Source organism: Choloepus didactylus, chromosome 27 (genome assembly GCF_015220235.1).
Source record: "Choloepus didactylus isolate mChoDid1 chromosome 27, mChoDid1.pri, whole genome shotgun sequence".
NCBI classification, from domain to species: Eukaryota; Metazoa; Chordata; class Mammalia; order Pilosa; family Megalonychidae; genus Choloepus; species Choloepus didactylus.
This window is the reverse complement of record NC_051333.1, coordinates 7,315,555-7,327,648: the sequence shown is the minus strand read 5'-3', so window position 1 is coordinate 7,327,648 and position 12,094 is coordinate 7,315,555. Positions and strand designations below refer to the sequence as shown.

General features: G+C 54.3%; 3 protein-coding genes and 1 long non-coding RNA gene across 6 annotated transcripts in view; 1 reads left to right on the top strand and 3 right to left on the bottom strand.

Moving 5' to 3' along the window:
* Positions 1-5,264, bottom strand: part of IL4I1 (interleukin 4 induced 1) — a 25,853-nt gene extending 20,589 nt beyond the window's left edge. For both annotated transcript variants that reach the window (XM_037820562.1, XM_037820566.1), the window contains exon 1: positions 5,126-5,264. The gene's annotated coding sequence lies outside the window, so the exon portion shown is untranslated. The remainder of the gene's footprint in view (positions 1-5,125) is intronic.
* NUP62 (nucleoporin 62) overlaps positions 1-5,266 on the bottom strand; it is a 15,690-nt gene extending 10,424 nt beyond the window's left edge. The window contains exons 1-2 of one of the 2 annotated variants that reach the window (XM_037820572.1): positions 5,126-5,260; positions 4,214-4,287 (exon numbers count right to left, since the gene is read on the bottom strand). The gene's annotated coding sequence lies outside the window, so the exon portion shown is untranslated. Of the gene's footprint in view, positions 1-4,213; positions 4,288-5,125 lie in introns of both variants that reach the window. The other variant, XM_037820571.1, reaches the window with a different exon arrangement.
* ATF5 (activating transcription factor 5) lies at positions 4,989-8,909 on the top strand. Its single transcript, XM_037820580.1, is given in 4 exon segments — positions 4,989-5,199; positions 6,379-6,653; positions 6,655-6,676; positions 7,720-8,909. Coding segments are annotated over 3 exon segments (828 nt in total). The 5' UTR covers positions 4,989-5,199; positions 6,379-6,497; the 3' UTR covers positions 8,370-8,909.
* On the bottom strand, positions 6,789-12,094 carry LOC119521908. The gene is made up of 4 exons (XR_005214437.1): positions 12,039-12,094; positions 11,601-11,719; positions 9,297-9,600; positions 6,789-7,632 (listed from the first exon to the last, which is right to left on the bottom strand). It is a non-coding gene; the product is annotated as an uncharacterized LOC119521908 (long non-coding RNA).

The following is a 12,094-nucleotide window of genomic DNA, read 5'->3' as shown; positions in this document are numbered from 1 at the left end:
TATCACCTGGGAGCGGTGTGACTGGCAGTCAGGCCAGCAAGGGGATCTGGTCTGAGCTCTTGGGGACTCTTCAGAACAAGGACTTAGTTCCTTTCGTTCTTTGCTGTGGGCAGAGAGGCTCACAGATCTGGGGGAGACCACTGAACTCAAAGGTCCCAGCAGGCACAGCCCGAGCCCCACCCATGTGTGTGGTTTGCAGAGGGTTTTCAGGTTTTTCTGAATTGCTTGCCACCACTGAAAACCTGCATGTAATGGAAAAATCTGGATTTCCCTCTCCTGTAAAATAAGAAGACCTGAAAGAGCAGGCCAGCATCCATGGGACTATCCCCAAGCAGCAGCCGGCCAGTCCCACAGGCCCAGCTCCTTCTCTTAACTCCTCCGATCCTTAACATTGTCCTCTGGGGGCAGGGGCACTATTTTACCAAAAGGGGTGACCGGGGCAGAGGGTGCAGCATCTGCCCGAGGTCTCACAACAGTAAGTGGGGGATCCCTGGGCTCCAGAACTCTATGCAGCCAATTAGCACCAGCTCACCCTGTCCTCTTCTACACCCCATCTCTGCAGGCAAGGGAGGAGGGGCACCCCAGGGTGGCCGATTCTTTATCCCCTAGACAAGGAATCTGAAGCTCTGTAAGAGGAGCCGGGTTGGATAATGGCCTCTGAAGATGTGTCTGTCCCAACCCGTGTGGACACGTTCCCTGACATGGCAAAGGGGCTTTGCAACTCTGATCAGCTGAGGATCCTGGGTTATCTGGCTAGGTTCAAAATGTAATCACAAGGTCCTCAAAAGAGAGGCAAGGTCAAAGGAGAATGGAGATGTCATGACACAGAGCGTGGAGAGATCTGACAAGGGCCATGAGCCAAGCAACGCAGGTGGCCTTGAGAAGCCGGGAGAGGTGCAGACAGGGTTTCTGCCCCCGGGGCCTCCAGGGGGAACCAGCCCTGCCCATGTCAGAGGCCTGACCTCCAGAACTGTTAAGAATAAATGCATTTTGTTTCAGCACCAAGTTTCTGGTAACTGTTACTGTGGTCCTGGGGAGCTGCCCAGGAGGTGACCCCTGAGGACACAGAGCTGCTGCAGCCCAGGGTACAGCCGACCTGAGCTCTCAGAGCTGGGCTTGCCCCTGCCGAGGGGCACGTGGCAGCAGTGAGGGGAGAAAAGGAGCTCAGGAGGACTCTGAGCTGCCAGGCCGCGTGGTGAGCCTGTGCTCGGTGCGCCCGGCCCCCGTACTGCCCTTTCCCCAGCGGGGCTGGCCGTGGCCCTTCCTGACCTTGTTTGCAGGACACTACCTCCAACCCCTGCCCTTCTGGCCTACGTGACCAGATACCCGTCCTGGTGCCTCTCGGGACCACAGTGTGGAATCCCCCAGCCTCTGTGCAGGAGCATTTCCACTGAAATGTGGGCAACAATTCTGGGAACAAGGAGAGTCCCATCCTTGTCCCGAGTGCCCATGGAAGCAGTCATGTATACAGACATCTGCCTGTGAGGCGGCAACAAAAGCAGAACAGAGTGTGGCGCGAACAGAGAAGAAAAACTTCAATGGATAGACCCTGATCTCCTGTTGGGGGCTGGGCTTCACCCACATCACTTCACATGGGCCTCCCAGCACCCTGAGCCTCAGAAAGAAGTAAGTTCAGGGTGTTCCCCACACGCCAGGCCCTACTCTAGGGAGCAGATGAACATCAGTCTATTCAATCCTCACAACAACCCCATGAGGGGGGCCTCTCACCCCCATGGCCTGGGGCTCTGTGCCTGGCAGGCTGGCTCCCCAGCACAGGCTGAGACCTTGGCAGTAGGTAGAGGGGCTCAGGCAGCCTGAGGACTGAGAGTGAGTGGGGTAGCACCAGCATAGGACCCGGGTCTGTCTAATGCCAAACCTGGTGCCTTTTCTGTCGTGCCAGCCTGACACCTTGAGAGACCAGCAAGGGTTGCTGCAGTAGCACAGGTGAGGAGGCCTCCTCTGGGGCAGTGGGGTGGCGAGGGGCAGGTTGATGAGACGTTTTGGAGGCAGAATCATTAAGAGTTTGGTAATTGTGAGCAGAGGCAATCTGAGGTGAAGGTCCAGGTTTGGAACCGTGTGGTGTTGTGCAGGCTCACATGCTGATGAGCAGTGCAATTTTGCACAACCTCCTCTGCCTCGTGTGGCCTCGGTCTTGGCTCCCACAAGACAAGCGGCTTGGCCTCTGCCATCTGAGGCCCCTTCTTGGCATTGGGCCTTGGATTCTCAGAGCCCTGCCCAGGCGGCTGACTTCCCTGTCCCTCTACACCCTCCACCTGTGTCGGGCGGGGACCCTCCCTGATGCAGGGCTCCGTGAACCAGGAGCCGTTGCCAGGTGTGCCAGGGCCCCCAGAGAATCCCCCCCTCTCCCCCTCCCCATCAAAGAGCCAGGGCTGATGCAACCCGCCTGCAATCGCCACCTCACACTCTGAGCCTGGCCCCTCCGCACCAAAAAAGAGTCCTCAGCAGCTCCACCCATGCTCCCAGCCCTGAGCTCAGGAGTTGAAGGGGCTGGGGTGCTTGCACCCTGAAAGGCTTTGGGGGGCCAAGGCATCTGAGTCCTAGAAGGGCTAGGGCTTGGGTCAGGGGTGGGCAGCTCCATGTGCCTGGCACCCCCTTGGCACGACTGAGCAAGGCTGCCTGGGCGGGCCAGTCCGCGCCAGGGCTGAGCCAGCTGGGCTCCAACAGCCAGAGTGAAAAGGGCACAAGGGCTGGGGCCAAGAAGGCGCCTTCTCAGTCAGCGTGCGTCATAGACAACCAGCAATGTGATTCCCAAACCAAACTAGTTCCTTTCCAGTTAGTAAAGATACCCTCCCTGGCCACCTGCTCTAAATCCCATAACTCCCGTCTAACCATGAGACAAACCCAGACTGAGGGACATCCCCTAAAATACCCAAAGGCCAGTAATCTTCAAGGGTGGATAGTGGGAACATTCCCCACTACTGTAAATCTAAAATTATTCTCAAGTAAAAAGTTTACTAAAGAATTAAATACTCTTTCTAGTCCTTGGGTATAGACCAGAAGACCTACTCAGAAGATGACTCTGGGAGGTTACTATAGGCAAGGGACAGGGGGAAGAAACAGACTCTGCAAGGGAAGGTGCTAGAAGGCAGGATTAAGGGTGGAACTGGGGTCTCCTGCCAGCAGGAAGTTTCCCAGTGAGAGTGGTGACCTCACATATCTGGTGGTCTGGGTGGCACCTCCCGACAGCGGGGGGTCTGTCCCCATCACCTGCTGCTACTCAGTCATCTATATAGAGAAGTGAAAGCCCGTCCTTAAGGCTCAGTAAAAGGTGAAGGACCAGTCCCAGTTTTGAAGCACTTACTGCTCAGACTGGAGCTAAGACATGCACCACAGCAACCACCACCACCACCACCCCTTACACAGGCCTCCAGCGGCCCAGACATGGGTCCAAGTGTTAGACATGGACTAACTCATTTAATCCTCATGACATCCCTAAGAGGTGAGCAGGTCACTTTTTACTGTCCACAGAGGAAACTGAGGCATGGGGAAATAAGGGAAACTTCCCAGGTCACAGCGCTAGCGAGTGGAGCGCAGGCAGGTTGCCTTCCAGACGACCTGGCTTCAGAGCCTGTGCTTGTAGCCACTACCCCACCCTGCCCTGCTTGGGTCATAATGGGCTCCTAGGGACCCAACCAAGGGGCAAGGGCTCAGAACTGGCACAGTGGAAGGACACTAAGTGTTCTAAGGCAGAGCAGTCAGATCCAAGAAGGACTTCCTGCATGTAACAGGGAAGGAGGAAGGAAGAGACCTGGGTATCTTCACCCTAGAAAACTCTCAAAATCTAGGTTCCCCCGCTCTCTTTGGACCTCGATTCGGCGTCCTCACTGCCACACAAGGGATGAGGGCTGAACTTCAGGGGGAATGTCCTGATGTGGATGAATGCAGGGTGGGGAAGGGGTTCTGCAGCAGAAGAAAGACCCACATCCATCCAGGGCCAGTGGAGGGTCCAGTGCACCCGGGGCGGGGGGGGGGGGGGGGGCAGAATGGTCAGGAGACCCTCTCTCTTTTAACAAGCGGAAGCATTTTTGGCAAGGTTAGGAGTTCTCCACCCAGTGAGTGGCCGCTGAGACAAAGGTTGGTTTGAAGTGAAGTTGGGGTGAGGGTCAGAGAATGGAGGGGAGGTGGACTGAGCATCAACCCTTAGGAATGGGGGAGGATGGTGATGGCTCGAAATTACCCAAGACGGACCCACCAGCAGGTCTTGGTGGCCAAATGTCTGGGGCTCTGCCAGGAGGAGGAGAAGAAGTGATACTGAGCACCAGGGACCTAGTAATAATAAGACACAGTTACCAGTTATGTACACGCTGGGCTGTGATTTGAGAGACAGTCTTATTTCATTCCCACGAAGGACCCAACCAGGTAGAGAATAAAATTATTCTCATTTTACAGACAGGGACGGTTCATGCAGGACTGACCCACAGGGACTCGCGGGGTGGGAACGCAGTTGGGGGAGGAACAGGCCGAGACCCCCGGGGGTAGCTGGCCGAAGTCCTTCCTTCGGTGAAGCAGGTGAAGGCAAGAGAGGGATGAGCACGTGCGGGTCTGAGGGAAGCGGCGGGGCATGGGGTCGGGCCCCAGGGTCCGAGGGAGGAGGAGAGCAGGTTCCCAGAGTCAGAGACGAAGGGGCCGGACCCCCTCTCGGGTCGAAGCGAGGAAGGTCCCAGGTCCCAGAGTCTGGGGAAGAAGTGGGCCAGGCCCCGGGGTCAGAGTCGGGAGGAGGAGGACCGGAACCGCCGGGTCAGAGGCAGAAAGGCGCCAGACCCCGCGAGAAGAGGAGGAGAGAACAGGGGCCTGGAGTGACGGCGGGAAGGGAGCGGACCCCGGGTCGGAGGAAGCAGGGGACCCGCTCCCGGGTCACAGAGTCGAGGGGGCCGGACCCGCCTCGCCGCCCGGGCCCGCAGGGGCGGAGCGCGGAGGGATCCGGGCGGCCCGTGCTGCGCCGCCCCCGCTATATCTGTCCCCCGTCCCCGGGGCCGCCTCATTCCCCATCCTCAGATCACCGCCTCTCCTCACGCTAGCGCGACGCCGCCGCCGCCCGAGCAGCCCCGGCCATGGCCCTGTAGCCGCGAACCCGCCCTGCTCCCCGGCCCGTTTCTGCGCTCACCGCGCCTGCGCTTTCCGCTCCCGCTTCTCTCTTCAGCAGAGGCCGCCGCCGCCTCTCCTTCCCGCCGCCATGGAGTGAGTAACCGCTCGCTCCTCCCTCTCCAACCGCCCTTCCCGCTCTTTCACCGCGCGCGGCACTCTCGACCCGGCCAGGGGGTGGGGAGTCGCGGGCCTGGAATCTCGGTCGCGCAGGCGCAGAACAATGGAGGCGCGTTCGGCGATGCGCGGCCGAGCATGCGCACTCGGTCCGGGAGGGGGGAGGGGCTCTTCCTGCGAGGGTGTTGGTGCCTGACGCCGGCCCGCGTGCAGCGGCGCCTGCGCACTAAGCCCCAGAAAGGGTGGGTTTTATTTTTTTTTTTTTTCGGGAACGAGTCTGTCCGCGCGCGGCTGCTCATGCCCACGTGGAGGGTGGAGGCGTGAAGCAACGATCCTGCCCTTTAGGTTTCGAGGAGAGAGCCGCGTGCGGAGGCGTGGGGGGTGGGGAGCCGTTCTCCGCTCCCTCCAACGTGCCCCCTCCACATTGCGCCGGCGCACTGCGCACTTTCCTCCAGTTCAATGGGGCATCTGCGGGGGCGGGCGTAGATTGACAGTGTAGGGGCGGGGCTTAGAGGCTTCATTAGGAGGGGGTGGGACTAGTTCCTTGTCCGTGGCGAGGGGCGGGGCTTGGGGCCCATTGTGAGAAGGGGCGGGGCCGACTGGGAGTTGGCCGAGAGAGGCGGGGCTAAAGTAGAAGTGGAGCGGGACATGGGGGGTACCGCGGATATCACCGCAAAGTTTAAAGGGAAGGGTGGAGTCTCACTGGATATCACTGATGAGGGGCACGGCATGGGAGAATTCCCTTGGGAACTGATTTGAGAATAACTGTATTTAGGGAGGGGGTGGGGCCTAAAGGAAATGTCTTAGGGAGAGGGGTGTGGCTGGAAGGAAATTCCCCTGGGATTGAGTTTTTTTTTCTTTTTTTTAATAAAGAAGAATATCATGGGGTGGATGGGAAGGGTTTAAGGAAATTCCCCTGGGAGACCACTAAGCTTCTGTATTAGGGGAAGGGGTGGGGCTTGGGAGAAAAGTAGGCCGGGCCCCAGGAGAATTCCCTTGGGAGTGGGTGGGGCTCCAAGATTGCTAGAAGAAAGGGCTGGTTTGGAATTCTGAGAGGAGGGGCTCTGTAGCAATGGGGGTGTGGGTGGGGGGCCTTGTGCCTACGTCTGGTGGGCAGAGCTGGCCTCTGACCCCACCCCTTTTGCCTCACTCCTGCAGATCCTCCACTTTCGCCTTGCTGCCTGTCTCCACCCATCTGAGCATCCTCTCCAGCCTCCTCCCAGCTGTTGGTGCTGTGTCCTCCCTTGCCATCGGTGCTCGGTGCCCGTGCTGCAGCCATGTCACTCCTGGCGACCCTGGGGCTGGAGCTGGACAGGGCCCTGCTCCCAGCTAGCGGGCTGGGCTGGCTCGTGGACTATGGGAAACTCCCCCTGGCCCCTGCCCCCCTGGGCCCCTATGAGGTCCTCGGGGGAGCCCTGGAGGGTGGGATTCCAGGGGGGGGGAGAGCCCCTGGCAGGTAAGGGTAGATGGAGAATGGAGGTGGGGCAAGCTGGGAAGGTGGAGGAGAGGGAGAAGGAAGAAATCATTCACTGATTAACTTTCATTCAGTAAATATTTATTGAGTGCCTTCAATGTGCCAGGCAGTGTCTTAGGTACTGGGTAGTCAGCTGGGAACAAAGACTAGTGTGATTCCTGCCTTCCTGGGGCTCACATTCTAGTGGGGAGACGGGTAAGAGACAAGTTAAATGGGGTGGGGCTTGAGGAACCCATTGTGAGAAGGATAAGTGGGAGACCCTTAGCAATCAAGCTAGAAAATGACAAAGGGGACCTAATTTAGCCAAGAAGCCTTCTCCAAGTAGGTAATATTTAGGCTGAGACCTAAGGGATATGAAGGAATGAGCTATGAAAAGGGAACAACATTTCAGATGGTGGGAAGAGAGTATGCAGAGTCTTTGAGGCAGCAATTATTTTATTCATTACCGTATCCCAAATGCTTGGCACATAGTGGGTTTTCAATAATTAATGAATTAAAGATGAAATAAGGTGTGTGTGTGCATGTGTGTATATGTGTGTGATGTGATCTAGTTTGTATTTTAAGAACAAAACTAGAGAATGCATCAGAGAAACCACTGGTATAATCAGTAAAGAGAATGTTGGAATGGTTGAAGAAATGTTTGGTCCACTCATTGGTTGGTTGTTGACTGGTTGGATGGTTGGATGGTTGAGTGGTTCCTTGGTGGATTGGTTGACTGTTTCCTTAGTTGGTTGATGAGTTGGTTGACTTGTTCCTTGGTTGGTTGGTTGACTAGTTCATTGGTTGGTTGGTTGGATGGATGGTTGACTAGTTCACTGGTTTGTTGATAGTTGGTTGCCTGGTTCATTGGCTCCTTGACTGGTTTGTTAGTTTGTTGACTGGTTTGAGGATTCATTGATTGGTTGTTGACTGGTTGGCTGTTTTACTGATGAATGGGCCTGAATGAGGGAGAGATGAGTGAGCACCCAGTTGGATAAAGGGCCAGGAACTCTGCAAACTTTTATGTCCCCTCTCCAATCCCCTAGGTGACGGCTTCTCTGACTGGATGACTGAGCGGGTTGACTTTACAGCCCTCCTTCCTCTGGAGCCTCCATTGCCCCCAGGTGCCCTTGCCCCCCCCTCCCCACCCCCACCTGACCTGGAAGCCATGGCCACCCTCCTCAAGAAGGAGCTGGAGCAGATGGAAGACTTCTTCCTTGATGTCCCACTCCTCCCGCCACCTTCTCCACCCCCACCCCCACCCCCAGCACCCTCCCTCCCCCTCCCTATACCCACCTTTGACCTCCCCCAGCCCCCTGCCCTGGATACCCTCGACTTGCTGGCCATCTACTGCCGCAGCGAGGCCGGGCAGGGGGATGCGGGGTTGACATCCCTGTCCCTACCCCAGCAGCCCCCTCCCCCTCCCCCCACTCGCCCAGCCCCCTACCCTAACCCTGCCACCGCCCGAGGGGACCGCAAGCAAAAGAAGAGAGACCAGAACAAGTCAGCAGCTCTGAGGTACCGCCAGAGGAAGCGGGCAGAGGGCGAGGCCCTGGAGGGCGAGTGCCAGGGGCTGGAGGCCCGGAACCGGGAGCTGAGGGAGAGGGCTGAGTCAGTGGAGCGGGAGATCCAGTATGTCAAGGATCTGCTTATTGAAGTGTACAAGGCTCGGAGCCAGAGGACCCGCCACAGCTAGATGGGCTCAGGGCGGGGGGTGGGGAGGGCTCCCTCCGTCATCCCCCTGCCTCCGGCTGCGTTCCCCCCCTCTCTCTGCTGGGGTCCTTGCCTCATCTCTTGCCCATTTCTGAATTCGGTCCCCTCGTCCCTCCTCAGCATCCCAGCATACTTGGCCTTAGTCATCTACCTCCTCAAGTAAGACCCGAGAAACTGAGGCCCGCAGGGAAGTCACAAGCAAGCCGAGCTGGGAAATGTGGTCTCTTGAATTTTTAAGCAGCAGTTTCTTGCAAGTGGTCCTTGGTGGGGGTGATGTGTGTTGGGACAGAACCGGGACAGGGCCAGGCAGTTCGCCAGGGTTACTGTGAGGGCTTTAAGAAAGGGACCGTAGGATGTAAGCAAAACTCCAAGCCGAGTGACCTTGGGGAGCTACACTGGGTGGGGGCCAGAGGTGGCCACTTCCACAGAGCAGGTGGATATACAGGCAGACGGGGAGGAAGGGGCAGGGTGGGGGCGGCCATAGTTGGTGACTGGGTGTTCATTTTAGCTCTGGGAGGAAATCAGTGTTTTGTGAAGGTGTTGGGGGTGGGGGGCCTACATCTCGTGGTGGGGGGGCTGATGCTCTGGGAAATAAAATGAAGAGTTTCCTCTGGCTCGTGTGTCTTTATCTTTGAAAGGCAAGGTTGGGGAGAGGGCAGTTTTAGGGCAAAGATGATAATAGAAATAATAGTTACCATCAAGCACACAATATTTGATGAGGCAAGGTCAAGGCCAAGGCTACTTGATTCAGCCGGTGAAGATACAACAAAGCACTGTTAGATTCGGATGACTTACAGTGATTTCAGATGGTTTGCAATGAGTGGGATCCAAGGGTGCAGGGACTGGGCATCGGTGGTACCCACTACACGAACTAATTGTGATCCACGGAAACGGAGGACTAGTCACTTACCGGGAAATTACACAGCAGTTATGGGAAATACGCCAGAGCTACAAGTATCAACACGAACAACTCTCACAAGTGTTGATAAAGCACAAAAAGCCTGAGGCGAAAGTATTTAGGATTCAGAGCAGGCAACCAAAACCACTCTAGACATTTTAAGCAGAAAGAGATTCAAGATGGGGTTGGTGGAGACCCTCTGGACTAACGAGTGAGGGCTTTTTCCCTCAAGCTACCATCAGGAGCTCATGAACAGAGAAGATGTAGGAGGTTCAGCCCATTCCACTAAGACATGTTGCCAAATGATTTCCAGCTCCTGGAGAGAGAGAAAAAGAAAAAGGAGCTCATGAAGCCACAGTTCCCCTCTTGGCCTACCAGTCCCATCTATTGATACCCAAAAGCTGGCGGCTGGACACAGCTGCTGCTCTGGGTCGGTCTCTACAGCTGCCTGAAAATCTTCACCTCATTACCTCACATTCCAGCTCTAACAGGCAGGGAGATAATCTGCCCCACCTCCACTCGCCAAATTTGCAAGTACGGGGAACTCACGTGACCTGTCATGCAGAACTCTAGCTGCAAGGGAGTCTGGGGAATGTTTAGCTCTCCCATCCCTTTTCAGTACAGAGTGTGGGATGCAAGTTGAGAGAGCCCATCCTAATACCTGCCCAAAAGTGCAGCACGATGCTGTGTATGAAGCTTCAAAAATGCAATTCAATACTATGCTGTTTATGCATTCATACATTTTCAATTAAAGTATAAAGCCATATGTGTGGTGGTAGAATAAAGTACCTCACTCACCCACCCAAAGATGTCTCTGTCCTAATCTCTGAAACCTGTGAATATGTTAACCTTACATGGCAGATGTGGTTCTGTAGCTTGAGATGGGGAGATGATCTTGAGTATCTGGGTGAGCCTATGTCATCACAGGGGTCCTTAAATGCAAGCAGGAAGCAGGAGGGTCAGAGAGTTGAGGATGCTAGCTGCTGGCTTTCAAGATGGAGGAAGGGGCCCTGAGCAAAGGATTGCTGGCAGCCTCGAAGTAGAAAAGGCAAAGAAGCAGATTCTGCCCTAGAGCCTCCAGAAGAAAGGCAGCCCTTTCTGACACCATTTTCACCCAGTAAGACCCATTTCAGTCTGATCTCCAGAATTGTAAGATAGTTTCTAAGTCACTAAAGTTGTGGTAAGTTTTTACAGCAGCAATACAAAAATAATGCAATACAAATATTTATAATATCCAAATAAATTTGGAAACATTCCAAATTCAGGATGGAAGTTACTTTTGGGCAAGGTGGGAGGGGAATGGGATTGGGATGGAGAGACGGGTTTTCAGTGCCTGTTTCACTCCTTTAGCTGGATGGTGGGCACACACATGTTTGCCATCATATTAATAGTTTTTCCATACCTGAAAATTTTAATTCAAAAAAGAATCAAGGGGTGTATTTAAATAATCAGGATATTGATTCGACTTACCAAAGACCAAATAGCAACAGCTTAAGTAAGACAGATTTAATTTGCTCATGTAAAATACTCAAGCTAGCCCGTGGGACAGAAGTAGGGGGGTCTTGCTTCCTGAGGTCACTCAGGGACCAGGTTCCTTCTATCCCATTGCAATTCCCAGCACAGGTGAGCCTTAATCTTGAGCCTGCATCAGAAATCCCTGGAAGGTTTTGTCCAAACACAGATTACTGACTTTGTTTCAGCTAGTAGGAAAGGAGAAAGAGAACCTGGAAAGCAAGCAGCCTCCTTTTAAGGACATCAGCTGGGAGTTGTCTACATCTTTTCTACACCATTCCTTTGTCCAGCATTTAGTCAAATGGCCACACCTAGCTGCAAGGGAGCCTGGGAGATGTAGTCCTTAGGCTCATGACCACACCCAGCTGCAAGGGAGCCTGGGAAAGGTAGTCTCTAGATGGGTAATCATAGCTCAGCGGAAACCTAGATAGTTCTATTACTACAAAGAAGAGAGAAAAGGCCTTTAGAGAGTGTGGTCATTAAGATGAAACTAGAAAGATCATAAGTCAGATCATGCAGGGACTTTTAGGCCAACAGTTCTCAAAGCCCAGGAGAATTGCAGATCCCAAGAGTTTTCATGTGATCCACAAGAATAAAACTATCTTCATAATAATACTATTATCCCACCTTGCCCACAAGTAACTACCATCCTGAATTTGGAATTTATCTAAATGTATTTGAACATTATAAATATCCATATTGCTGCTGTAACAAATTACCATGAACTCAGTGACTTAAATTATACACCACCTCTCTCTAACGGCATAGCTTCCCAGAGGTGATTTGACGTGATGATGTACTCACTCTGACAGTTCATGGGATGTATGCTTGTATGTTCTTGTGATTTAAAAGTTTCACAGATTTGGAGGATCTAAGATGGCGGCATAGAGGGGCGTGGAAGCTAAGTAGTCCCCCTGGAACAACTAAAAAAAAACAGAAACAATTAGTAAATAATCCGGAGTAACTGCAGGGGGACAAACGTGACCGTCCACTCATCATACAGCAACCTGAAATGGGAGGATTGCCCAAGATCACAGCATAAAATCTGTAAGTAAAAACTGTGGATCCAAATTGGGAGACCTCTCCCCCACAACCCGAGCTACAAAGCCAGAGAAGCTCTCTCCCAGCGAGCGAATATAGCTCAGCTGAGCTCCAACGGGGGTTTTAATTGGCGAGTGTGAACTGCTCACTACGAGGTACGAATCCCCAAAAAACAGACAGAGGCTTTGGGTGACGACTGACCTTGGAGAGCCGGAGGGTTGCCCCGGACTAGCTCTGTTCCTTTTTCGACTCAGTGG